Genomic DNA, 27,576 nt, shown 5'->3' on the forward strand with positions numbered 1-27,576 from the left:
GAATAACTTGAGCCATTTTCTACCAGCCCTATTCGAGATTTTAGAAAACGGATTTGAAATGTTTTTTGCTGTTGCATAAGAAAATACAATTTTCATTAAAATCTTGCTTGTTATAGGCATTCCTACCTCAGCTAGTCTGTGGATTCTTTGCACTAACTCATTTTCTTGTTCTGTAGATAATACTGGTGACCTTCCGAGCTTTTTTTTAGAATTTTGGGTTCTATGATGAAGGCCTAGTGTTGTACGAGGTATACTGTATTACTTGGCAGCAGCTTTGATGGACATTCCATTCCCTATGGCTTGCAACGCTGAGCGTAGGTCTTCTTCTGACCACTGAGCTCTTTTTCTTAGCATTCTACAAAAAAAATTATATTTTGTTCCTAATATTGCCATAGCTTCCTAATATTACCACTGACAATATTAGGAATACTTAGTGATGGCAATATTAGGAACAAATGACGTAAAGAAAAAAAATACATAATCTAGAAACACATATAAAATAATTGAAGCAATTTATAATTCAAGAACCATTGGATGTACTTACATGTGCTTATTGAAAAAAATCCAGAAAATATTAGGTTAGATTGTATTACAATCAACGTAAAATGTGAACTTGTTTATAACGCGGAAAAGAAAAACAAATAGCGTGCTCCTACGTCTGACGAAAGACATATACTAAACCTTTCGATGGTAAAACAAAAGGCCGACAAATCAAACTAACTTTTGGTGCTGCCATCTAAATTTTAGTCTCGATACTGGCTGAGTAAGGAGGGGTGGCGATATTAGGAACAATGGCAATATTTGGCGCACGTACCTTAGAATAACATATTTATTTATTTACAAAGGAAACAAAAAATTTTTGTCTTTGTATCAATGTAGGAAATGAAAAATTTTGAACACAGCCCTAATTTGTGGTCTAGTAAAATTTTTGGTTTTATTCTACTGGATTCATTATTTAATTGACATAATATGAAAAATAAGGATCACATTAATTTTTGTTAAAATATCTATAGTTGGTACTACGAATTATATTATAACTTTTAAATTGTGTCTATAAAATGAATTGTGTATTTGTGAAAATTTCAGTAATATATTGTATTGTATTGTATATTATATTGTATCGTCAAAGTGAGTATTCCACGTTAGGCGACTGGGCGCGGGATGTCGATCGAAAAATCAACCCTGGCTGTCAACGTGTTAAGTTTTAAAATGTTTTTTTTTTAGGAAAAACTGTCGTGTCTAAATTTGGAAAAACTAGAAGATAGTGGCAGATATATTTATTTGATCGATGAGCCCCGTCCTTTTTTAGTTAGCCCAATAGAAAAAATTCTTATTAATTGCTGTAATTACCAAAAAAAGGCAAATTATGTGGTTTTGTGCACTTTTTATAATTTTTGAATAGGTTAATTATGATTAATGGAACCTTCCCATCAATAACGTTACCTCTACTCATTTTTACAGATTACACTAACGTAAATGCTCGAAACATACATTAATTTGTCATTAAACAAAACTTCTGCTGTGCTGTACAAGTGTTTATCATCAACATTCAAAATCTATTTTAAGGGTAACACTTCATTAAATTCAGAGGTAATGTTTAACTAAATTAATTTTTTACTAACTGATGATATAGTAGTTAAGGTATCAGTACTTATTATAGTGATATAAAATTGCTTGCCAGGATCAAATTGGCATATTTGAGCTAAATTGCAAGGGATTATTATTTTATATATTTCTACATCTAATAATATGAATCTGATGTTAAGAAAATTAATATAAGGTTGATACAAGATAATCATAATTCAGATTGCCTAAAATATAAAAGGTTCAAAAAAAGTTTCAAGATGGTCTTGTAATAACTTGTAAGTGAGAAGGTACTTAAGTTTGCCTGATTTAATAAATTCTTGAAAAAACCCACACACAAATCTTATTGTGAGGACAAAGCCTATACAAGGTATTTTTGTGAAGTCATATAAAGGGGTCTGACTGAAATATCAGTACTTCTTAAAACAAACAAACGCCGCATTATAGAAACATGGGCAGATAAACTTACCTTTAAAGTTTGGTCGAAAAAATCAACATGTCTTTTGGATAATTTGCTACCAAATTTTAAGGTTTGGTTTGGTTTTTAAGAATTTTGTGGAGTTTAGTGATACAACACCATTTAATATAATTTCTATTTGCATTTTTGATTATTCCCAAATGTGCCAGGTTATTTTTTAATAATTTAAGCATATGATATGCATCAAGAATACTAAATATTTTTATTCCATTTTTGTTGCATCCTCAAGAAGTAGTTTCGATTTTGATTTTTATGGAACACATTTTTATAAAAACATTAAGATCAAAAAATAAAAAAAAACAACAATGTGTATTTTTTGTCAAAACCAAGTAATAAGGTTGAACTTTTGTCAAATTTAAGTTAACAAATAAAAAATGTTGCTAAAATTAAATTTTTAAAAAATAAAAACTTTATACGAGTGGAAACTTTTTTGCTAAAAGAATTTTTTCAGTTTATTAAGCTCTGACATTAAAAATTTTCAAAAAATGCAGGGCAACTCTAAAATTAATGTGTATGTAATTTTAAAATTCACTTTATTTATGATTGTCTAAGATAGTCATGAGGTATAGGCTTTACATATTATTGATAATGTCCTATAATATGCTCTTATTACTTTTATTTTATCCAATTTTCTGGAAAAGCTTTAATAAATTCTGTACGATTTTACGAAAGTAAACCCCTTAGAAACAAATATGCAGAAACGAAAAACACATGGGATATTATCATAAAAGAAGAAGACCATACAAATGGTCGCTATGGTCGTTAGATAATCATCATAGATCTTGGCCCATTCTACCCTTTCTCTATATACGATTGAGAGGCATGCACAGAGGACTGTTGAAGTAATTATTTGGAGGGATATTGCCTATGATAGACGATCACCCCTTGCTCGAGGCAATATGACTTCTGCGCGCTTTGTTGATGATGTACGCACGTTTCCATATTGCTCGTTATACTACGGATGTTCTTCAAGAAGCAGACGTTACTATTTTGCCGTGGTCCTCCATTCACCGGATTTAAATTCCATTAAATATGTGTGGAATATGAGAAGGAGAAGGCTAACTACTTTGCACCATCCACCACAGACTCTGGTACCGCTAATCCACGAAGTTCGAGTTGCTTGGAATGAGGTGCCAGAACCAGACATCGATCGCCAAACACATTATTAATTTTTTTCTTATTACTTGTGTATGCAAATTTGTACACATTCACTATTTTCAATATCATTTGTAATATGAGTTTCACTCATACATATAACTAATGCATCGTTTTTATTTATTATGTTGCAATTTTTTCATGTGTCCTAATAAACCCTGAATTCAGTAGCAATGCAGTAATGCAGTATATGCAGCAAACGATTCTCTTCCCTCAAAGTATTTGCTATATCTGATGAACTAGGATTTTAGCCTTTTATAACCTTCTCTTATAACATATTATATAACCCTTATGAAAAACAGAACGATTGATACCAATGTCAGAAATCCTTTAAATATCCCGTTGCAAACCTGTAATTTGACGATATATCCAATATATCAGATTTAAAGTAATTATTTTTATGCTGCTTTTTACATAAAGGAAATACTATATAATTTCTGCTTCAGTTTGCTGCTTTGTGTCCTTTGCACTGATATTTAAAATATATTCATATGGCACCTCACTATACATATTTTGATTTGTTTCTGAAATTAAATTTTCGAATAGTTAGAGGAGCATGATTTATTTAATGCATGACTGCCAATTGCACTAATTAATTTTTCACGTACCGTTCAGATTATTAGTTAAGTTTTTGAATGGTTTTAATAATGTTTAAACATTTATTTTTACTGGAACATTCGTATCACAATAGCACCGAACGACCAACCGAAACGTCGTGTTAAATAAATGCATGGCAAGTCCGAAAATCTAGTTATGACTAATCTAGGTCTTGTTCTGGATTATAAGTTAAACTTTAAGAATTATATTACTCATTCTTTCAAGAAAGCGTATTCAATAATTAAGCTCATTTACTCGCATAGACACCATTGTCACAGGAAACTAAGGCCATGCTTTGGTGACGCTTTAGAACTTCCTCATATTAATTTTATTAATCATTTATACTATCCATTAATGGACAGCCACGTTATCAAGTAGACTATCATTTAAACAAATATAGTCATAAACTTCTTTTTATCACTACCTTGTTTCAATAAGAAAATTAAAGAAATATTGTTCCTAAACTGTTACTCTGAGCATCTGCATGACCAATACTGAGCATGACCATTTATATTATATACTTATGCCTCTCTTCCTTCCTTCGTTTCTTCATTTCTGATGCTCTTTTTCTTGTTATTTTTTTACATGCGTTGAAGGTTAGCGAATCTTCTGTAACCATGGTCAGGAGGGTATAGAAGGAGACACGTCGCCGCGCTGGTGCGAAGCCAGTGGATATTTAATCGGACATTTGCACAAAGTATTTTAATTCACACCTTAACGGTAAAAAGGCTACATTAGTTTTGTTTATTTTAATATTTGAAATAATTTTTCTTTAATGACATAAGAAATAAACCTTTTATTATTAATAATACAGTTTTATAAAATAAATAAATTTTTATAGCCCTAAAATAATAATAAAATATTTAAAAAGAATGTAAAATGTTCATTAGGACAGAAAAGTCACTATATTATGCCTTCTTACTAAAAAAAATCATAAAAATTAGTCTCAAAGTGCGCTCCTCGTTCAGTTATTAGCATAATTATTCCCGAAGGACATGCTATAATATCTAATGCTATCTCTCAGCGAAAACTCTCTTTCTTTAAAAAATATTCAAGGAAGCGTTGCAACTGACAGCGATCTTATTATCAATTTATAACACAAAAAGCACTTAGGCGTCTTGACTGTATTTCTCTTATTTTTTTCTATATGAAGCATCCGACTTATTAACGTTATTAAATTTTTAGGAAAAAGAATTCGAGAATAAGAAAGAAGAATAAAATGAAAATAAAATGAGCCAGTTTTATTAGCAGTACGCCTACGAATGTGCAGCTCGCTTATTAATTTTTTAAATTTGTATTCAAAAAGGCATATTATTTGTACATTTAGGAGATATGTATATGTTTCATGGTAAATTAATTTTGGCGAAAAATCAATGAGGTACATACCAAAAAGAGTAAAAATATATTGTTCCTTCTGCTTCGTATTGTAATTAAACCTGACGGAATAAAGGGTCGCCTTTATACATTTTACAGGATGTTTACTCAACATGCGGTAAAAATTTAAGGAATGATTTCTTTGACTATTCTAAGGATATTTGCTCCTTTTATGAATTTTGATAGGACGCCTTGTTTCGAAGATACAAGGCGAAAAAAAATTTCAACCATCCCATTTTGGTAGTTTTGAAATTATTAACGTAGCCGAAATAAAAGTATAGCGTACTACACTGGATGTACCAAATAATAAAAAATCTAACAATTCCGTTGGTATCTTTTAAAAACATTCCGATCACCATACCCGAAAAAATGTGAAATTGTCAGTATCAAAATTTTAGAAAAAATTAGATGTGTATTTTCTGTGTTTAATAATCAAAGTCTTGTTAGTGAAATTGTCTATTATGAATGGCTAGGCGAACGCCCAGATGGCTGACATGCATTACACTTTAGGACTTGCTAATGGCAATTTATCAGAAGCTAGTCGGTTGTACTGTGAATGATTTTCTAATCGTAATGTGCCTAATAGAAAAACCTTCCAAAGTATACATCAACGATTTCGTGAAACAGGAGCATTGAAACGAAGTGGAGGACCAAGAAGGCCAATGATGCTAAGAACGGTAGAACTAGAAGAGAATGTGCTGGCCATGGTAGAAGAAGATCCAGATACCTCTACTCGAAATATTGCAAACACTTTAAATGTAAGTAACAGGACAATCTGGAAGATTTTTAGAGAATATATGTTGTCCCTATACCACATACAACGCATTTAGGCACTTTTTCCTGCAGATTTTCTTCCACGTATTGCATTCTGTTAATGGATTTTGCACACATTGGTTAAATCCCTCAACTACTGACCCCTATTCTTTTTATCGATGAAGCCAGTTTCCCAAGAAATGCAATAAGAAATTTTCATAATAACCTTGTTTGGTAGAAGAAAATCCACATGGTGCTTGAAGATCGCTTTTAACGTCAGTTCTCGTTAAACGTTTGGGTGAGAATTATGGGTGACTTCCTAATTGGACCGGTATTTGTGCCAGGAAGACTTACCGGCGAAGTATATCGCAACCTCTTGGAACAAACGCTACCTTAGTTTCTGGAGGATGTTTATGTCTGAGGGTGCACCAGCATATTTTAGCATTTTGGCTCCACAGTTTTTAACAGTAACATATGGAGATCGATGAATTGGTCGAGGTGGACCTCACGGAGATCCTTGGACTTAAACTACCTGGATTATTTCCTGTGGGGACACATAAAGGCATTAGTTTATACTACTCCAGTGGAAGATGTAGAAGATTTGAGAAATCGGATAGTTACTGGATGTAACGCAATCACAAACGATCCTGGTGTTTTTGAAAGAGCTCGGGAGTTATTGAGGAAAAGATACATGTAATCATAAAAGGACAAAATATCCTTAGAATATAAGGAATGATCGTTTATATTTTTGCCGCATGTTTAGTAAACAGCCTATATAATACTTATACAGGGTGTTAAGACAAAACAGTCAAACAAAATAATCGTTTTGGTATAATATACTTATAAGTTTTGCGATGATCAAGGCAATATCTAATATTTCCCATTTTAACAATTCCAAGTATTTTTTTTAAGATATGGTAGGTACTCTCATCCTTAACATGAACTTAAAATTGTTTTCTTATCTTAGGCTTAGATTGGCTACTAATTTCGAATTATTTCTTTTGATTTTAGAATAAAAAGACGAAAATAAATTATTTTTTCGTTTTTATTTTCGTTAAAGCCAGAAAAAAGAGAATCAGAAGATCTAAAAATATATAGGGTATTCTATTTGAAAAATCAAAGATGTTGCTATTGTTCTATATAAGCGGCAACACTGCAGTGCTAAAAATATTTTAGGCCGATAGCGCATTGTCTGTTACTATGGCTGCCAAATTTTTAGAAAAATGCTACGTTCCGTTTTCCATATACGGCTAACGTACCATCGGCCGTCAATCACCCTTTATATTTGTGACGAATTCATCATTAGTTACCTATTTTGCTCAGTATTATGTCACTATTTAACTAAATATTCATTTAAAAAATACTCATATGCTCAATTATTAAAATTAAAATATTTATTTTTTTTAAATATAAGAACAAAGAAAAACCAATGTTCAACAACAAATCTTTGATTTGGCTAGTTAAATCTACTATCGTCGAGGTAAATATAATTAATTGAAATGTAGATTGAATACTACAAGACGTCATCTGAAGCTGCCCTAGCCGGGCGAAACATATAAGCTTTTTGTTTTACATTACTATACCTATGTTACTGTAGATCTTGCCTTTATTATACTGTAATAATTGTTTTATATTGCAATAATTTCCAGTGTCAGTAAGTCAGTGTCTTCATAAAAAATAGATGATTTTTTTAATTAATACAAACATTTAGTTTTTGTTAATAGATATCGTAACGTATTTTGCAATTTAAAAGTAGTTCTTATATGAAATTTTGTACCAATTCTTTTAATTTTATTAGAAAACCAGGTATATTTGGTAAAACAACATTTGTGGAAAAAAGCGGTTGACTTCATTTTATATTCAGATATCAAACTCTTTAGTTGTTAAATTTGAACTTTCTTTTCGTTTTTACCACTCCTTTTTTTACCACCCTGATTTACCACTTCTTTTTTATTATTATTGGATAAGTAGAAGTAAAATTAAGATATCTATTGGTCTGAGTTGGCATGCAGTAAATTCAAGTATTAAAATTATTTTTTTTTATGGTTATATCAAGACAAGAAGTAAGTATATTATTGATTTCTTTTTCAAGAGTAAATTTTATAGTCTACTCTTTGAAGTAAATGTAATTTAAGAAATCATTAAGATGTATTTCGTTATGGTGATATATAGAGAAAATTCAATAAGTTCAAAGTCGCCAATACGCTCGAGGAGGGGGTATAGGAATTTACTTATTAATGCTTTCCTTTATTTAATGAATTTCGGGACTATATTGAATGCATCTGGCTAACATTTTCAATTATTTATAAAAATATTGTACTAGGTGTTGACCCCCAAAGTCAAACTATAATCGATTTTTAAATTATCTCTACGATATATTGTCAAATATATCGTAGCTATAAAATTTTGGTTTTTTAACCGATTTTCAAAAAAAAATTGTTTGATAGGGCTCGACATACAGAGGGTAGAGGGTATAGGGTGCCTGAAGAAACTGGTATTAATTTTAATAAAAATCGTTAATTAGACCCATGTGTCAGGCCATCCAGTATTAGGACGTAGTTGACTAGTTGATTATTTTGTTTAAAACACCTATTTAGAAATTTATTAACATCTTTATTGTAAATTTAAACGTACATGAAAGCTCAATAACAGCTCAGTAATACCAAATTAATTAGTTTTAAGCGTTATTTAGTCTTAAACTTCAATAAGGCTCATTTCGATATTCCGAATTCTCGAATGCACTTTTCAATGCTACGACGATTATTGCCTACAACTTTTCGCAACTCTTCTTGCGTTATGCTTCTGCAAGCTGCAGTCATGGTATCGCGATGTTCTTCTCGGGTTTGAGGTCTACTTACTTACTGGTCTTACTTCTTATATACTATTATACTTACTTCTTAGTCGACGACATTAACGAGTGGATTGGTTTGTAGTCGTAATGCTTCTATGTTGATCAAAATGTCTTTTAATTTTAGCAGCTGTTTTATTGTTGATTTGTGCTTCAGGATGTCGACGATTAAATTGCCGTCTCCTACCAATCGTATGACTTCAACAAAAAAAATCAACGATGTAAGGCCCGACAAATAGATATAATCAACGATTTTTATTAAAATTTATACCATTTTATTCGAGCACCCTGTATATTAGCGGAGTATAAATCTATACAGGGGGTTTTCAATGATGTTGATTAAGTTCCTTTGCCACTGTTCTTTCTAAAAAATGCCCCTATATGTTTTTTTGAAATTTTACCCTCTTTGAAGACCTATAATTATTCATTTTATAGGGGTGGGGACACTTTATGGTGGACAATTAGATAATTTTTATAACAGTATGATATTTTACCGAAACATCAATCAGACTTAGAGCTGGTTATAGCTGTAACGGCTTTAGCGCACATAACAGGTGATATCCTTAAGGCCATTGATAAGAGTAAAATAACTGCTCTAGTTTTAAGACGTTTGATCTGTAAATCATAAACTTTTAATCTGAATCTTACATTATAGGGTTATATAAATGCTTGTTGTTTCATTAAATCGTTTTTAACAAATAGGATACAGAAAATAATGTATAATAATCATTATTCTGAATCCAGTCTGATTACTTATGGTGAACCGCAAGTAGGCTTTATATCATTTATACCTTTCTTTCATCATGTAATAAAAATTACAAATCTCACCTTTAAAAGAGGCTGAGCTATTTGTAAATTCTATAAATTCTGATGTGTTAAATTTTTTAAATACCTTCAATGATCATGTTAAGTTCTAAGTATAAATATGTCACATCGGCAATAGCGCGTTTCTTGCTTGTCATACTTATTTAGTGGCGGCTACACTGTGCAGTCGAAAAATGACTATGTAGTTAGTAAAGCCGCGTCCACACCAAAGTCGGTCGGCAAAGCCGAATGGCTTCTTTCGGTAGGTGTGGACGTGCCAGATAACTTATACGGCGCAACAAAATTTGCCGAAGCCGAAGCCGATTCATTTACCGACGCTAGTCGGTAAAATCAAAGAGGCCGAAGCCGATTTGTGCAGTGTAGCTGTGCCGCCTGGCATAGTTTTTAGTTCAGTTAAATTTGTTGGTATTTTTTGTTCAGTCGTGTCGGGGTAGTAGTTGAATCTTGAAGCGATTATTGGCGTCAGTATGGAATGGTCCCAGAAAAAAGTTTTGACGTTAATTGAGTTGTACCGTGAGCGTGCTGTTTTATGGGATGCTGGAAACAGACGCAATGATGCTCTGACAGAAATAAGTTTTGCCATGGATGTACCAAAGGATGAAATATTACGAAAAATAAAAACTTGCAAAGCCATTTTAAGCAGGCGCAACTATCAAAGCGTCTTCTTCGGTAAACATTTTTTACACGACTGAATTTACGAGACTATTCATGTTGATGCCACTGTTTGTCATTTTAATGTAGACGTGTCGTGGTATTCGGCAAGAGCCATCCAAAACCCGAGCGGCAGAAACTTCTGAAACCGGCTTCGGTGTGGACGCGGCTTAAAGGCGCGTTTCCACCGGAATCGGCATAGCTGATCGGCAGGGCCGATCCGCAAAGCCGAATTTGTGGAAACGCGAAGCTCATCGGCACAGATATTTTGGTGCGTTGTCAAATTATTATTTTCCAGTTCTCTGGCGGAAGTCACGGATGTATGTACTGCGCTGCGAAAATAGGTAATTTTTGAATAATGAACTTGAGTAACGAACAAGTTTTGGCCTTGATAGAGCTTTATCGTTCTCAAAATGTACTGTGGGATTCCAAAAGCCCATTTTACAAAGATAAAAATAAGAGACATGACGCCTTCATGAAAATTGCTCAGGAGTTGAATGCAGATAAGACCGAAATTGAGAAAAAAAATCGCTATTTGCAAAGTTATAGCTAGACGATCTTGAGCAGAGATGGCTGTTCGATTATTTGTGTCCTGCTTACTAATCATAGGTCCTATCATTTGAAGTAGGTGTTCAAAGGCACTGCTAGACGTTTGGAAAAAGTTTTTGAAACCACCGTTACTTCTGTATTCTAAATTTAACACATTTGTATCGTTAAGTATTAAGTCCTTTATTAAATCACTTGCACTGTATTTTTTTCTGCTTTGAAGACTTGGTCTAACCCAATATCTTGGTCGTCGACGACGCTTTTTTTGAGCTGCAATAATTATGAATGAGGCAAGAATCGCGTCGTCGTCATCGAACATTTTGATGTCGAATGGCTGAATAATGTCAATTTGATGGAAACAGTAAAGAGGGTGGTAGGCTTTGCAGATCAGCTTTGGCGATCGGCCCCGATTCCGGTGGAAACGCGCCTTAAGAAGTAGCTATGTTGGTTTAGCTATTAAATTATATTAATTTTAAGTGTAAATACACAAAATATTAAATGTGCAGTGGGAACAAATCTTGGTTTTTTATTACGAAAAAATAAACCAAAATAGCGCCCCAACAAAATGGTCTTTACGAACCTGATAAACAATGTGGCTGGAGTTTGGCATCCTGTTAACTGATTTTGGAGTCAGACATGATGACGAAGTTATAAATTTGCGTTTCGATTTTTTCAGTAAAATCTTTAGGTAATTTAGAATAATTATTATGATGAATTATTAAATTTAACGTAGTTTAAGTACTGTTATTATTTAATAAAATAGCAGCATTACCTTTATCTGCTTAAAGAATTTTAATAATGTTATCGGATTTAAGGGTTTTTAAAACTTCTTTTTGTTGATCCATTGCTTAACAACATTTTATAACAACAGTTTTATCATTTATACTTATGATTAATAAATCTTGTTTTAACTAAATTATAAGACAATTATTTTTGAATGTTATTTAATAAAATTGATATTCAGTATAATATTTTCACTATAAGAAAGTTTAATATACACTTTTCCTAAATATCTAAAAATGTTTAAACAATTAGGGTCGTACCTTTAATTTAAGTGAAATTTTACAATCTCTTTTAGAAATTGGGGACATCCAAAAACATTTATATTTTAAGAAAAATCGACAGGTTTAAGAGATTAATGTATTGATTCTTGGGGTATATGCATGTAGTTTTGAGGATAGCAAGTAATAAAGGTCTTAATCTTAAGTTGTATTACGAAGTATCGTCTTATTAAAGATTTGTTGTTTGTAAATGCGGATTGTTAAAAAAAATCGAGAACAAGTAGCATAAAAATTATTTTATTGAAAAAAAAAACGTATTACAAGAACACATGTGTGTTAAGTTACTAAAGTGCTTCACTTGTATAGGAATTTTTATGGTAAAGAATTTTTGAATATATGTATATTTGAATTTGAATACCCGGTGTTTTGTTTTTCGAAATTTTACCAACTTTTTTGGATTATGCCCTTTTTGATATTAATAATAATTGTGAATAGTGAATACTTTATTAATTAAGTTCTTGGCTCTAAACATTCTTCCTTAAAATGTTATTATGCCAAATTTGTTTTTCTTGTAAATTTTAAATTTAATCAAATATTTAATTTTTTTAGATAAATGTTATGAAAATAGTTATACTTAATAAGTTATGTTTCTTATCGTGCGAAGCAAGTTTTAAAAAAACAATTTTTATTTGACAATTAGTACAAGCAGCGAAGGTACAACGAAGATTAAGGCATAAGGCTGTTACATAATAATATAGAGATTAAATTAACAAATACAGCGAAAGATAATATAAAGCAACGTTAACATTACAGTAAGCAAATATATATACAGAGTCATATATTGCGGCCAATATTGCGGCCATAACTAATATAAAAACACTTTTTTTACCTTCTGTGTAACGAAAGAAATATAATTCCGCATAATGTTTAAAAAACACTGTTTGCTTTAAAATATGAATAAAGCATTGGAATTTTAATTTGATCCCTTTTTCATATTACAGGGCTCTTTTCGGGAAACCGATATATTTGCAGAATAAATTACTCCAGGCCTAATCCCGGACCAGTTTATATTATAAGGGAAAATTGCTTTTCAAATATCATTATGCGCATTCATAACATTTTTGCCGGGGGCATATAAACTTTCGCAATATTATTTTATATTTGTTTATTTTAATTTTTTTAAGCTGCTCATTTTACGTATAGCTTCTACAGGGTGATTCATTAAGAATGGGCAATCTCTAAACCGGATATACTATATACCAAAATATGGAGATTGAGCTTAACATGTCTTATACATATGTTGCAGATTTACGAGATACAGGCCATTTAAAGTTTAACTTTTAATTTGAAATTTCTTAATAATTATGTCATTTTAAGCAGTATCGTCTTAAAAATTGGCGACTTTATGTGTTTTGACATGAAAATTACGAATTTTATGGTGAATTTAGCATTATATACACAGGAACGGCCTGTGTATATAATGCTAAATTATTAAGAAATTTCAAATTAAAAGTCCAACTTTAAATGGCCTGTATCTCGTAAATCTGCAACATATTGTAACGAAATTCAGGAACACACTTTTATTGTCAACGTCAAAAACACTAACCTAACTCGCCTTGACTGTCGTTTAATTGTTTCCAAGGTAAAAACTGACAAAAGACAGTAAGATTTACTAATGAGAATTAAATTTGACCTGAAGAAGGAAAATGAAGACCTGATAAGAACCATGAAAGATGACCTAGAGAAAAAAAATTAGAACTACAGGGATTTACAATAAAATAACCTAAATAACCTAAATTGGGGCCTAAATGGGGCTCTCGAACAAGATGAGCTACTTAAAAACTAAACACTACAGATAAAAATAATAAACCAAACGTAAGTAGAACCCTAAAGAAACCCTACGAATCAACTTTAACTACAGAATACTAATAAAATTGTACAAAACCTAGGAGAATAATTAACGTTTTTACATTTTCATAATACTGCTCTCGTCTCAAGTTTGATCGTCCCGATCAAATATGGAACCACCTGAGTCATGATAGGGCGCTAATCGGACGATGTTTACAATTTTCATCTTCGTTGTCGGATGTCGCTGGATACGGTACACCACGTCGTTGATTCTGGTGACCACATTGAATGCACCTTCCTAAACCTTCTGGAGCTTTGGTGACTTGCCCTTCGTTCTCCGTGGATTGTATAACCAGACTTTATCCCTAGGATTAAAACCGGTAGAATTTGCCTTTATGTCATAACGTGATTTCATTCTGTTACTTTCTAGATGAAGTTTATCCCGTGCTTGTTCGTGAACAATTTGTAAACGCTCTTGTAAATGGTCGACGTACTCCTCAAGGGTTTCAGACTTATGGGGTCTTCCAGTAATAATGTCCAAAGGTAAACGAAGTTCATCACCATACAGCTTTTGCCGGGCTTTTTCCAGTTGACTTGTGGATAGAACAGCGATATGCCAATAGAAATGGTTGTATACAGGTATCCCAGTCGGTTTGCTTAGAGTTTACCACCATCCTCAAATAGGTTTTAAATATGCGGTTAAATCTTTCAACCATTCCATCAGACTGAGGGTGTAGTGGGGTTGTACGGGTCTTATTGATTCCCAGCAATTGGCATACTTGTTGGAATATTTGTGACTCAAAGTTTCTTCCTTGGTCTGAATGTATCTCTCTGGGTACACCAAATCGACAAATCCAGTTCTGGAACAGCACTTCAGCTACTGTCGTTGCTTCTTGGTTTGGAATCGGATAGACCTCGGGCCATTTACTAAAGTAATCCATAGCAAAAAGAGCATATCGGTTTCCGGAGCTACTAGTAGAAAAGGGTCCTGCTACGTCTATGGCAATTCGTTCAAAGGGTGCACCAACAAGATACTGCATCATCTTTTCTCTTGTCCGGGTTCTTGGGCCATTGCTCGACGAACACTGCTCACACTGTCGGTACCAGCGTTCAACATCTTGATGACTGTTCAGCCAGTAAAACCGTTCTCTAACTTTTGCCAAGGTCTTACTAACTCCAAAATGTCCTCCGCCGACACCACCATGAATAGCTTCAAGACCTTTCGAAATCCGTTTTCAAGGAAGGACTGTCAGATATGTCTTTTCTTTTCCATCTACGCTCTCCCAGATCCTTTTTAATAACCCATCTTTTATAACGAATGAATTCCATTGAGACCAATAAGCTTTTAGATCTGGAGATTTGTCAGAAATATCTTTCCATTCTGGTTTTTGAAATTTCTCGACATTTCAGTTCGTAAATAAGACCAAATACTGGGTCATCATACTGATCTTGGATTAAACTAGCTACATCTCACTCTTTAGAACTGTGAAGCCCAATACGATTACAAGTAAATATCTCTGGATGCTGTTTTGATTCCTTTTTAAAACAATGTTGACATGTTTCAATACAGGGTCTTCTCGATAAAGCATCGGCATTTTGGTGATATTCGCCTTTCCTATGTTCTATTGTAAAGTCATACTCTTGTAATCGTTGAAGCCACCTTGCTATTTGTCCTTCGGGGTTTTTAAACTGAAACAGCCATTTCAACGAAGCATGGTCAGTTCTTCAAGGATAAATCGTTGACCATACAAATATTAATAGAAATATTCAATAGCTTTTACTGCTGCCAATAGCTCTTGTCTGGTGACACAATAGTTTCTTTCTGGTTTTGATAACGTTTTACTGAAACTACATATCACTTGCTCGCCATCTTCATATTTTTGTGATAGAACGGCCCCAATTCCAACATTACTTGCATCGGTATCCAAAATAAAAGTTTGTCCAGGAATCGGATATGTTAAAATTGGAGATGTGCATAGTGCTCTTTTTAACCGTTGAAATGCTTCTTCACAGTCTGTTGACCAACTAAATACCATTTTGTCCTCCGTGAGGTTATGTAGAGGCTTTGCAAGATTAGCGAAATTTCTTACAAATCTTCTGTAATAGGTACAAAGGCCCAGAAAGCTTCTTAACTGGTGTTTGTCAGTGGGTCGTGGCCAATTTTCGATTGCCTCTACTTTATCTGGATAAGTCTTGATACCTTTTTCTGATATTACATGGCCAAGGTATCGAACTTCTTTTTGAAATACGCAACATTTTTTAGGACTTAGCTTCAGGTTGGCCTCTCGCAGTTTAACAAATACCTTTTGAATATTCTTTAAATGATCTTCAAATGTTTTTCCCAGTATGATGACGTCATCCAAATAAACTAAACATGATTACCAAGTCATTCCACGTAAAACTGTTTCCATAAGTCTCTCAAAGGTAGCTGGAACATTGCAGAGTCCAAAGGGCATGACTGTAAACTGCCAAAGTCCTGTTCCAGTCGAGAATGCGGTCTTTTCGTTATCTTCTGGGTGCATCTTTACCTGCCAGTATCCACTCTTTAGATCGAGTGTTGAGAAGTACCAAACTCAACAAAGGCAATGCCCTTCTTATTAATAATAAATAGTAATTTGTAAAACACTCTATGAAACAAATTTTACTTTGACAAAGTAAATTGTATTTTACAATGACATTTATCAGTCATTTAAATACCAAAAACCAAAAAACAACCGCCAACTTCGTTTTAAATGCGTATCCAGTAATTTTATTATGTATTAAACATACGCAATCAGAACATTTTCAAAGTCGCTTTTCTCGTAAATGGTACGCTCTATCGAATTGAACTAAGGTACCTTTTTTACGTATAAGACTCTAAAATTTTATAATTTTCAAACAAAATCACAATAACCTAAAGAGTAAAAAAAAGGGATGTTTTTACCCTTACCAACCCCCGCATGTGACGCATCTGAATAAAATTTAAAAAATTTGAATTTAGAATCTTATTCACAACGAAATGTTTATGCAGTACACCAATTTTCAAAATTTAATTCTAAAGGGTTTTAAAGTTATAGAGAAAAAATTGTCTTCAAGGGGTCCTATTCAAAGGGGCGTAGCTCCCTTAGGAAGCAATTTCGGACCCATATTAATATGAACTTTTTGCCTTATTTTCATACAAGGATTACGCCTCTGAAAGGATGCCGCTTACTTTTGAATCACCCTGTATATTTAGTGCATGTTATATTTTAGCCTTTATATTTAGTGAATAATTTTAAAATCATCTTCATATGGATGACTAGATTTATAAACTTATTTGGAACCCCACAGCTGAGAAACACAATTGATGTTCTTGTCGCCTCTGAACTTTGAAATATTTTACCTACGGATGTTAAACAATTTTCAATAGGACAATTTGAAAAATATATTCAAAATTATCTACTTGAAAAATAGCAATGGAATCCTTAATTCAATTTTAAATATATACAATTAACATCAGAGGTATCCTCTGGCCTCCATCTAAAACTTGTTGTTTAAAAGTAGCATTTGTTTCCATACCAAATTTTTTCTTTGCACCCTTGCACGTCTATCAAACCACCTCTCTCTAAATTTTCTTTCTCTGTTAAAAAAACTGTAATAATATAAATTCGTGTTGTAAAAAGTAGTTTATATTGGTCAGGTTAATAGTTAGTACTATTCTATATTGTTTTTCATTATTATTCGTTTTTAAAAGGGCCTTGCCACACAGGTTTGCACCTGTGCTAATGGTATTGTAATCGAGGCATAGTCCTATTTATCATAATGGCTTACTTATTGAAAATTGTTAATTATGTGTTTTATTTTAATGATAAATTAATTTATTTTGAGTTTGAATTTCGAACTTTTGTTATTTTACATGTTTAAATTTTCATACAATATTATTCCCCCGGCAAGCAAGCATATATTTTTGTGCATAAGATAAATTAATGTTTAGTAGTGTTTCCAAATGACTAAATGTTTAATTTAAATATTTTCCAAACAAGTCTACAAATTTTTCTTCAATTGTCTTTCAATATATATTTCCACTAGACGATTTTGTGTTTTAATTTTTCCATTGGCAGAGCGTATTCTTTTTTTTCTTTGTATTGCTAATTGACATTAGTAAACTAATTTTTGCAGTAAAATTTTCCGGGATTATAAATTTTTCAAAATTTATATTACACAATCCAAATTATGATATCAAAGATTTACGGCTGCGAATGGTGCATGAGCTCCAGAAAATTACACCTGAAATGCTATATATTACATATAGAATATGGAACAGTGGACAGTAGCATGGAGATTTTTCTGTTAAAATAAATAGTGTTAAATCTTTAAAACTATTTTTATTTAGTCAAGTACGAAAAAAATATCCACTGTAGGTCCTTATTTATTCATATACCGGGGTAAACTGGTATTTTAAAACAAAAATAAAACGTTCATTTATTTAGAAGGTCTTAGCAGTATTATCGCACAAGTTTAAAAAGGGATTATAAATTAATTAATAAAAACAAAACCTTTTAATACTTCTGACAAGCAATCACATTAAAAGATTTAAATGTAACGTCAGGCATTATAATCAGGATGAAAGAACCTTTAGAGACACATCCCATGACCTCTACTCTAATATAAATTTGTAAGAGTAGTATTATTTCTGCATAGAAGTTTAATTTATAGATTTATAAATGACTATTTTGTCCTCCTAAAATCAAAAATCCACGGATGTGAGGGTTTTTTTTATTTTATCACGAAATACTGTAGAAATGTGGAAAATGGAAAGTTTAAGCTGCACCTTCCTGTAGGTAAATTAAAAATATTTGTAAAAGTATGCTATTTACCGCCTGGCCCTAAAAATATTTATCAGACAATAAATAATGTAGGTCAGCAGTGTGTATTTAGTACTTTCAAAGCTTTGACTCTTAATATATTGAGTTACACAGAATAATAAAAGTTTTAAGTGGATTATAATTAAAGCACCGTTTTTCAATTCAGTTTTCATTTTGTACTCTAAAAGTGGAGTAGCTCAATTAAATTTTTTTTTCCTTACAATTTAGTCCTTTGACATATTTTTCAAATAATAATAACCCAAAACTTAGACGAATTTTACAATTCAAGGAAAACTTAACCCACTCAAATATTTAAAAATTAATTTAAATTTTCATATATATAATTTCTGCATTCAGTACTAAACTTATCTAATTTATTTATTTGTCGTATGCGAGGTGGTAGCAGATTTTAAAGGGTGTCCAGAAACTCTATTGACAAACTTCACAGGGTGATTTGGAGAATTACCATTTGAAACTGGTGCAAAATTAAAATTCTTACTAAGGATATCAAGTTCTTTCCCATTAAAAGACTGAGAGGACTGTTTTCCATCTATTAAATTTACCTTCGAATAAGGAACAAATAACCAACTTCTATTCTTAGATACTCTTGTCATCAAAAATAATAATAAGTTAGAATTTGATATTTACAGAAAAGAAACAAATACTTTTCGATACATGACTAGTGACTTCTTTGTACGTCGTTTGGTCTCATTTCATTTAAGAATAAAGAAAAGATTCTTGATTAGCTGATTAGAAAACATAGGTTTGAAGTTAATCTTAGAAACTCTACCATATTTCAAAAAGATGAAAATAAGCAAACTTTCGGTGCAATACCATATGATCCTATCATGACGAGAGGCGTTGATAGGGTTTTCATAAACTTAGATCGAAGAATGGTCTATCAAAGTTCGGCCAAGTTATGAAATTTTTAAAGGAAACCCAAAAGATAAAATAAAGGCAATTGAAAAGTCTGGGATCTATAGATTAATTGCAATGATTGCGATAAAAAGTACATAAGACAAACCAGAAGTCAAGTTTGGCTGAACATCTTTTAAATACTGGCACTTTGTAGGGATAGTAAGTGTAAGGTAGCAAAAAAACATTCTTAACAGGGGTAAAGGTCCAATCCCTTTTAGTTAATTATATAATTGTTTAAGATTGTTCGGCTATGCTTTATTGCATTTTCTGCTCTATTAGTTACATAATTAGTATATAAGGCCATTTGTAATTAGTTTTAGTTTAGTTTTAATCTTCTCCCGAAGTCGTTAGTGAAACACGTGTCGATCAGAGTCTTAATTAGTGGTAAACCTGTCTCGTAATTTGAGTGTCACACCAAAGGTTCTAATTTTTTTTAATAATTTTCCAGTAGAAAGCAGAAAATTTCCAAACATTTTTAATTTATTAGGAATTATCACTAAGGAATCACGTGCGATTTGCTTTTTCTCACTAGTTATATAAAACACTGAAAAATTGCATTGATTTTCCAAAAGGATAAAGTTAATTAATTTTAAAAACTGTCAAGACTTTTATGGTATGGGAGGATCAATGAGAATTGATGAGATGCTCGTTAGTTTTAGGGGGAGAACTCATTTCAAAATGTACATGCCTGCCAAACCCTATAAATATGGCATAAAGCTTATGTGTCTCACTGATGCTAGGACGAGTTATCTTTGTAATGCTTATATTTACTGTGGGAAAGGATCCGATGGATTTGGATTAAGTGCAGAAGAACAGAAGTTTTCTAACCCGACCCAGGCTGTTATACGTCTCGCTAAACCTTTTTTTGGGAGCAATCGGAATATAACAGCTGATAATTGGTTTACCTCCATGGAACTTGTAGATGTTTTGCTCAAAAATAAACTTACCTACGTCGGAATAGTTAGGAAAAATAAAAGAGAAATTCCAACGGAGTTCTTGCCAAATTAAAAGAGAAAATTAGGATCATCATTATACGGATTTCGAGAAGAGGTCACCATGGTTTCCCATGTGAGTAAGCCTGGAAAATCGGTAGTCTTAGTTTCTTCTATGCATGATAAGGAATTTACTGATCCGGAAACACAAAAGCCAGAAATCATTGCCTATTATAATCGGAACAAGGGAGGTGTAGATACAATTGACGAAAAGTGTTCTAAAAGTTCTTCAAGTCGACGCACCCGTAGATGGCCGCTTGCGATATTCTTCCGTATACTTGACATTTTTGTAATAAATTCGTATATTTTACATCAATGTTTTAAGAACAACGTAGCAGTTCGGGAAAAATCAGTGTTTGCAAAAAAACTAGCAGCTGACTTAGTTCGTGAAAACATGGAGAGGCGCCAGAAAAATCCTCGAGTACCTCGCGATATACGCAGCACTATTATTAGGATCTTGGGAATACCGGAAGTAGATGAACTACAAGCAGAAGAGGATCTAGTGCTTCAAAAACGCAAGGGATGTTACTTATGTCCACGAGCAAAACACCGTATGACAAAATATTTATGTGTGCAGTGTAAACGTGCAATTTGTTTACAATGCTCGAAACCATTATGTGATATGTGTATAAACAAACGAAATATTTAGCTCTTACTACAAGGCAACTTGGTTAGGTTTAATTGATTTTTAAGTTCGATTATATAATATACTACTTTTTCAACAAAGTTGTCCAAAAATATTACAATATTTTCACTTTTTTTGTATAAGCCGAATTTAAATTTTCTTTAGAGTAAATATTGTGTTTAAATTTATTACTATTACTATAATTGCATTAAATATCATTATTTTTAGTAGAAGTAAGCTCATTTGTCAAAATTCCAAAAATAAAGTAAAAAAAAAAAACGAGCGTCATTTTGTTTATTTTTGATAAGTAGTCTGTCAGACGACACATGGCTATTTATGCAAAAAATTCTCACATGGTGGGTTAAGGGTTAAAATAATAAACTTAAGAAAAATAATTTTAATAATTGTTGCCTAAATAATATCAATTTGACTATTGACTTACCAAAAATCGTTTTTATTTATCTATGCAAAAACAGTGCCTCAAACAAAAATAAACTCAAGAATACAAATATGCTCAGAACTAAAAAATATATACAAGTGTAAATATTTAAAATTTACATCTGCAAATGTTTCATGAAATGTATAAATTGGTAGTGAAGTTATTATTTTTTTTTAAATATTTAATACCCTTTATTTGCTTGTTTTGTGAAAAAATAAATATTTTTTAAATTTTTTGTTGAAATATTACCCTGTAAAGTTTGTCGGTAGAGTTCCTGGATATCCAGCGCAAGAAAGAAAATTATATTCATTATTTTGTAGTAGAAGCCGCAGGTGTAACCAATGTTTCTATTTACATTTATTCTTGCCTGATAAGCAAGTACAATCAATACAGTGACAAATGATATGAAGAGAAATGGCCCAAGAACAATATCCTGGGGAATTTCGATTTTGATTATGAAAATTTTCGTAATCAAAAATTGTTCGATCGAAAATTTTGGAAATGTGTTTATAACGCTAATTAGATGGTACCGCCAGCCGGGGTTATATCGGTTATTGTTCGGTTACCAAACAAAAATATTAGCTGATCCCGTTAAAAAACTAGTTTTTATTCCTCGCAGAGAGAAGTATGCGCAAAGGATAATGGATTTTTCCAAAATGTCAACGTCTGTTATGTTTGCTGCGGCTAGAGATGGTACTTGTTCCAATTCAAATCTTTATTTTTCAAAATTGACACAATACAGCGTATAGACTTGTTTACCGCCATACGTTGTATATAAAAATACAAAACCTCTACCAGACTGGATAGAAGGTGATCCGTTAGAAACGTAATCATGTATCGAAAACTTAACAAATAATAAGAAAACAATTACTAATGGCTTTAATAATTATTTTGGTAGCGCTGCTGCTCATTTAATAAAAAACATACATAATGATAGAATAATAACTTCTAAAGAAACTAAAGTTGTTTTTAAAAAATGTATAGAAGAAAAAGTCCTTAAGGCAATTAAATCACTTAAAACAAATAAATCGCCTGGAAATCATCTTTTTACTTTTCATTAGAGATATTGATAGCTATAAGTCAATAAGTTGTAAGACCTTTGACATATCTTACAAATAACTCTATGCAGGAAGGTATTTACCCTAATAATTTAAAGGACGCAGTAGTAAAATATTGTTTGAGGCGGGTGATAGTTGCACCGTAGCTAACTATACAAAATTTGGTGCAAATATTTTAAGAGCATATTGTTGAAGTCAAAATAAGACTCTATTTTCCTATACAGCCTGCGCAAATTGCTTAAAGGAAATGGATTACTTTGTAACAGTGGCTACAGTTATGCGTCAAATCTTCTGAAAATTACCATTTTCCATTTTTTTGGGTGCTTTTAACATTTTCCGTACCAAGAATAGTGTAATCCCAATTTTAGGGGTATATTCAGGGCGTCTTACCCTCCTGATGGCACCTATCTAATGTTTTTAATTAAAAAAATTAAAAATCTAGCAACACCATCTAGTTAGTCTTAAAAAAATCCAAAATTTTTATCTCTTGTATTTTTTCGATATAATTAATCGTTTCCGATAAAATCGTTCAATATCTGATTTTCAAATGAAAATGTAATGACAATGAAATGATAATAATTAGATCTCAATAGCAATAAATAGTTGTCGCACATTGAGAGTTTTCGCACGATACACGTTATATGTTGCATATACAGACGTTAAAGTTGATTCGGGACTTTTGAACTAATATGGAATTAAAAGATAAATATTGCATTAAGTGCAAGGAAAAAGTGAATGACAATAGTCATTATTATTCATGCGATTCGTGTTTCAGAAAATTTTGCAAGAATTGCACTGAACTGACAGCATCTGCAATTAGATGTATGCCACTGCAAAAAAGATGTTTGTTATTCATTTGTAACCCATGTAAATCCCTTATTGCCTAAATGCCATATATGATACAAATGCATGACCAGATCAGAAAAGATGTATTAGATCTTAAATCTCTACACAGTTGTGAAACAACACATTCTGGATTAAATGTTCCAGGAAAGAATTATGCAGATGTCCTTGCTCCGTCTGGTCAATAAAGACGCCAAGCCAATACTATCATAATTATAGCCAAACATAAGGAAGATACCAACAAGACAGAGAAGCCACTGCAGAAAAATCTTAACCCATGCGAGCTCAACATTAGCGTAAAGAAAATCAGAAAAACAAAGGCAGGAGATGATATAGTCAAATGTCCTTCTAAGGAGGACAGTGAAAAGCTACAAAAGGCTAATTTAAACAAACTATCAAGTTAATGTTCTATCGAGAATATTAATGAAAAGCCTCAAAGGATGATAATTGTAGATGTTAACAAGCAGGTTCAAAAGCAAAAACCTGAAGAAATTGTGAAATATTTACGAAAACAATATAACTGATGCTAATTTTCGACCTGTTTTTTTGATTTCTAATCTGTCCAAAATCATAGAAAAGATTTTAAAATCTCGATTGGTTTTTATTAAATTTTTGAAAAAAATTAATATAATTTCTGATTGAACCAGTTTGGTTTTCGACCAAAAAGAATAACAATTTAGGTTATAATAATACTCTAAATAAAAATAAACTTGCCCACTGCATCTTTATAGACCTATGGACAGCATTTGAAACTGTAAGCCATAATATCCTATTAAATAAGCTTGAGGCTTATGTATAAGGGGAACTTGTAAAAGATTAATAGAAAATTACCTCACCACCACAATTGGTAATTCAAGGCAATAGTCATGAACTAGTCATAATATACAGTGGTGGCCAAAAGTATGGAAACTTTAAACTTTTTCAAAGAATGCAGAAAATATCGCAATGCGAAAACTCTCAAAAATATAAATAAACAGCTTATCAGCAATTAAGTTAATCAATTTAAAAAGTAAAATAGTTGAACTATACCAGAAGTGTGATAAATAAATTGAAATAAGTAAAAATTTAAACATTTTAAAAAGCACTGTTTCAAAAATAATTAAAAAATCTGAAGAGAGAGGAAATGTTTCGGTAGCCCACAAGCAAGGAAGACCAAGAAAGTTGTCCAAAAGGGCTATGAAGGTAATGAAAAGAATATCGATGAACGACCCAAAGAAAACTTCTATAGATATTCCTGGAGAAATGAGTGAAATGAGGATTTCTGAGGGTCTGCTCGCACGGTAAGAAGAAGGCTAAATGAAGTGGGGACTTTTGGGAAAAGTTACTGGAAAGAAACCACTAATATGAAAGAAAAATAGAAAAGATCGCTTGAAATTTGCACGAGATCATTTTACCTGGTCTCATCAAAATTGGAATACTGTATTGTTTAGTGACGAAAGTAAGTTTCAATTATTTGGGAGTGACGGGAGACGATATGTCCGCCGACCAAAAGGTACAAGTTACAGCTACAAATACCAAATGCCTATGGTAAAACATGGTGGTGGAAGCGTAATGGTGTGGGGTTGTTTCTCCCGATCAGGTGTTGGCCCCCTGGTTAAAATTGATGGAATAATGGACCGTTTTCTATACAAAGACATATTGGAGAACAACATATTGCTTTATGCTGAGGAGGAAATGCCATTGAGATGGTTGTTTCAGCAAGACAACGACCCTAAACACAAGTCCCAATTTGTGAAAAACTGGTTAAATGAACAGAGCATTGCTGTAATGGATTGGCCTTCACAGTCCCCAGATCTGAATCTCATAGAGAATTTATGGGATCATTTGGACAGGAAGATTCGAAACCATTGGATTTCAAACAAGGCTCAACTGTGGGAAATACTGCAAACTGAGTGGGCCGCCATTTCCAGGGAAGACTGTGCAAGGCTTGTGGATTCTATGCCACGAAGATGTAGAGAAGTAATAAATTGGGAGGGACATGCCATAAAATATTAATTTATATAAATAACTTTCTTCAGTTTCCAAACTTTTGGCCAAGAAAATATTAATTTTATTTCATTTTCTTTTTATAATACGTTTAATTTCAAATTAATATGTTAAGTTAGGTAATATATTATATATACTTTATCACAATATGAGTAACTTTATTATAGTTCCTGGTTTCTTTAAAAAAATACAAATTAAAAAAGTTTTCATACTTTTGGCCACCACTGTACAGTTTGATAAAAATAAATCTAATGGGAATATTTTAAGTTATTGTGATGATATTGAAATTTTGTATACGGCAAATACGTGGCAAGAATTAAAATGCATTGATGAAAGAGATTTTTGAAATATTTCAAATTGGTTCCAAAATAGCTGGCTTTCACTTAATGTAAAAAAACAAAATATAAGAGTTTTACATCTTATAATGATAAGATTGGGACCGTTAGTGGTTAATCTGAAAATCTCAGTTTCTGAAACAGGAACCATTAAATATCTAGGACATATTGTAGATCATAAATGGAATTTTTTACATTAAACACATAATTTACATTAAACACTAGGAGGCCTGGTATACAAATTAAAGTACCTAAAGTCTTATCTCCTATCTCTCTATCTATACTCCTGATGGTAATCTATTATTTGCTAGTACAATCTCAACTTCCTTACGGAAAAATCAGCTGGAGATTCTCATACTAAGCTGCCAAACATCGTACAAAAACGGCTAGTTAAAATAATATTTGAATGACAATTGTTTCTAACTGATTTATTATTTAGTAGCCAAATTATTCGACGTAAGACAATAAAATATACAAAATTTACTAATTTTAAGCATTTCTAAAAATAAACTATGTTTTGAGTCATTAATTCATCCCCATGCTACAAGAAATCCCGTAAAAAAAGTTAAAGTTCCAAAAAAGTAAAAACATATTGGACAAAGATGACATTTATTGGTCGTAAGGCGTTTAACACAATTCCATATGATGTCCAAAATGTAATTGGAGAAAAATGCTTTAAATCAAAACTACAAGAATGGAATCAGAAAACAAATCATCAAATTTTACACAATTTAGTTAACAATAAAAAATAATAAAAACATTAAAAAAATATACTGAAATTAATTTAAAAAAAAATGGATTCTATTATAAAAATCAAAATTAGATTAAAATACATTAAACTCGACGTCTATGAACCTTGTTGAATTGCGACCTTTTCCCAAATTTGTAATTTAGTTTTTTTTTATTTGTAGATTTAAACCTGGCCGTAAATATATCATGCTCAATGTCCAAATGTTATTTATAGTTATTTAACTTTAGTATAGTACAGTACAGTATGCAAAAACAAAAAAAAAAACATCACTAACAAGTTTCCAATAAGGGCAATTTGTTTATTCTTCCACGCGAGAGTTTTTTCTAGTTGGTATACTTTGTGTTTATTGTAAAGTTAAAAATTATGTTAAGAAAATTTTTTGTGTTTTTACCATATTGCAATAAACGCCAGATGATGATGATGCCTTAAATTTATTTTAAGTGAGTCACTGTAGACCCACGCAACATCTATAGATGAGTAAAAATCGAAACGTTATTTAGAATATTACCTAATATTAGGTTATTAAGTATAAAAATATAATAAAAATTATATAAATGGAATTTTTTTTAAAAACAATTTTTAATAGTACTTACACTGGATTAACGCCCTCAAATCTCTTTGGTTGAATGGCGTTGGCCCACTCATCAAACAAATTTAAAAGGCCACAGCGGCATACGGCAATTAACAACAAAAATACCAAAAAAGGAAAACCGACCGAATTTCCGTAACGCATTTTTACGGAAAAAAATCAGCACATTTTATGTTCAACCGGGTTTCGTAGCGCGAAATGTGTAACAGGTAAAATTCGCAATGACGATTTTGGTTTACGAATGGTCAGCGATTTTTTTATTTTTGATTTAAATCGTCGAATTAGGGCGAGGAATGTTTGGAAATTACGATGCGTGTTTGTAAAACTGATGGTGGTTAGTTTGCAAAAAACCAAACGGTTTGTTTTGAATTTCACTGGTAATTAATTGCATTTTGACTCGTATAAAAGTGGCTTTTGAATTTATTTATTTAGGGACAAGGTTGATGGATTTATTTTATGTAAATAAAATGTTACTGCTTAAAGTTGCTTAATAAATATTTCTCCATCAAATCCTTGGAACTATGATTATTAACATTAAATTCAAATATCATTTGACC

General features: G+C 31.9%; 1 protein-coding gene across 2 annotated transcripts in view; it reads right to left on the bottom strand.

The window, feature by feature from the left end:
- LOC126743627 (uncharacterized) overlaps window positions 1-27,268 on the bottom strand; it is a 99,506-nt gene extending 72,238 nt beyond the window's left edge. For both annotated transcript variants that reach the window (XM_050450812.1, XM_050450811.1), the window contains exon 1: window positions 27,024-27,268. In XM_050450812.1, coding sequence (XP_050306769.1) covers window positions 27,024-27,163 — 140 coding nt within the window. In that variant the 5' untranslated portion in view covers window positions 27,164-27,268. The remainder of the gene's footprint in view (window positions 1-27,023) is intronic.
- Window positions 27,269-27,576: the final 308 nt, after the last annotated feature.

This window comes from Anthonomus grandis, chromosome 13 (assembly GCF_022605725.1).
Source record: "Anthonomus grandis grandis chromosome 13, icAntGran1.3, whole genome shotgun sequence".
In the NCBI taxonomy this organism is placed as follows: domain Eukaryota; kingdom Metazoa; phylum Arthropoda; class Insecta; order Coleoptera; family Curculionidae; genus Anthonomus; species Anthonomus grandis.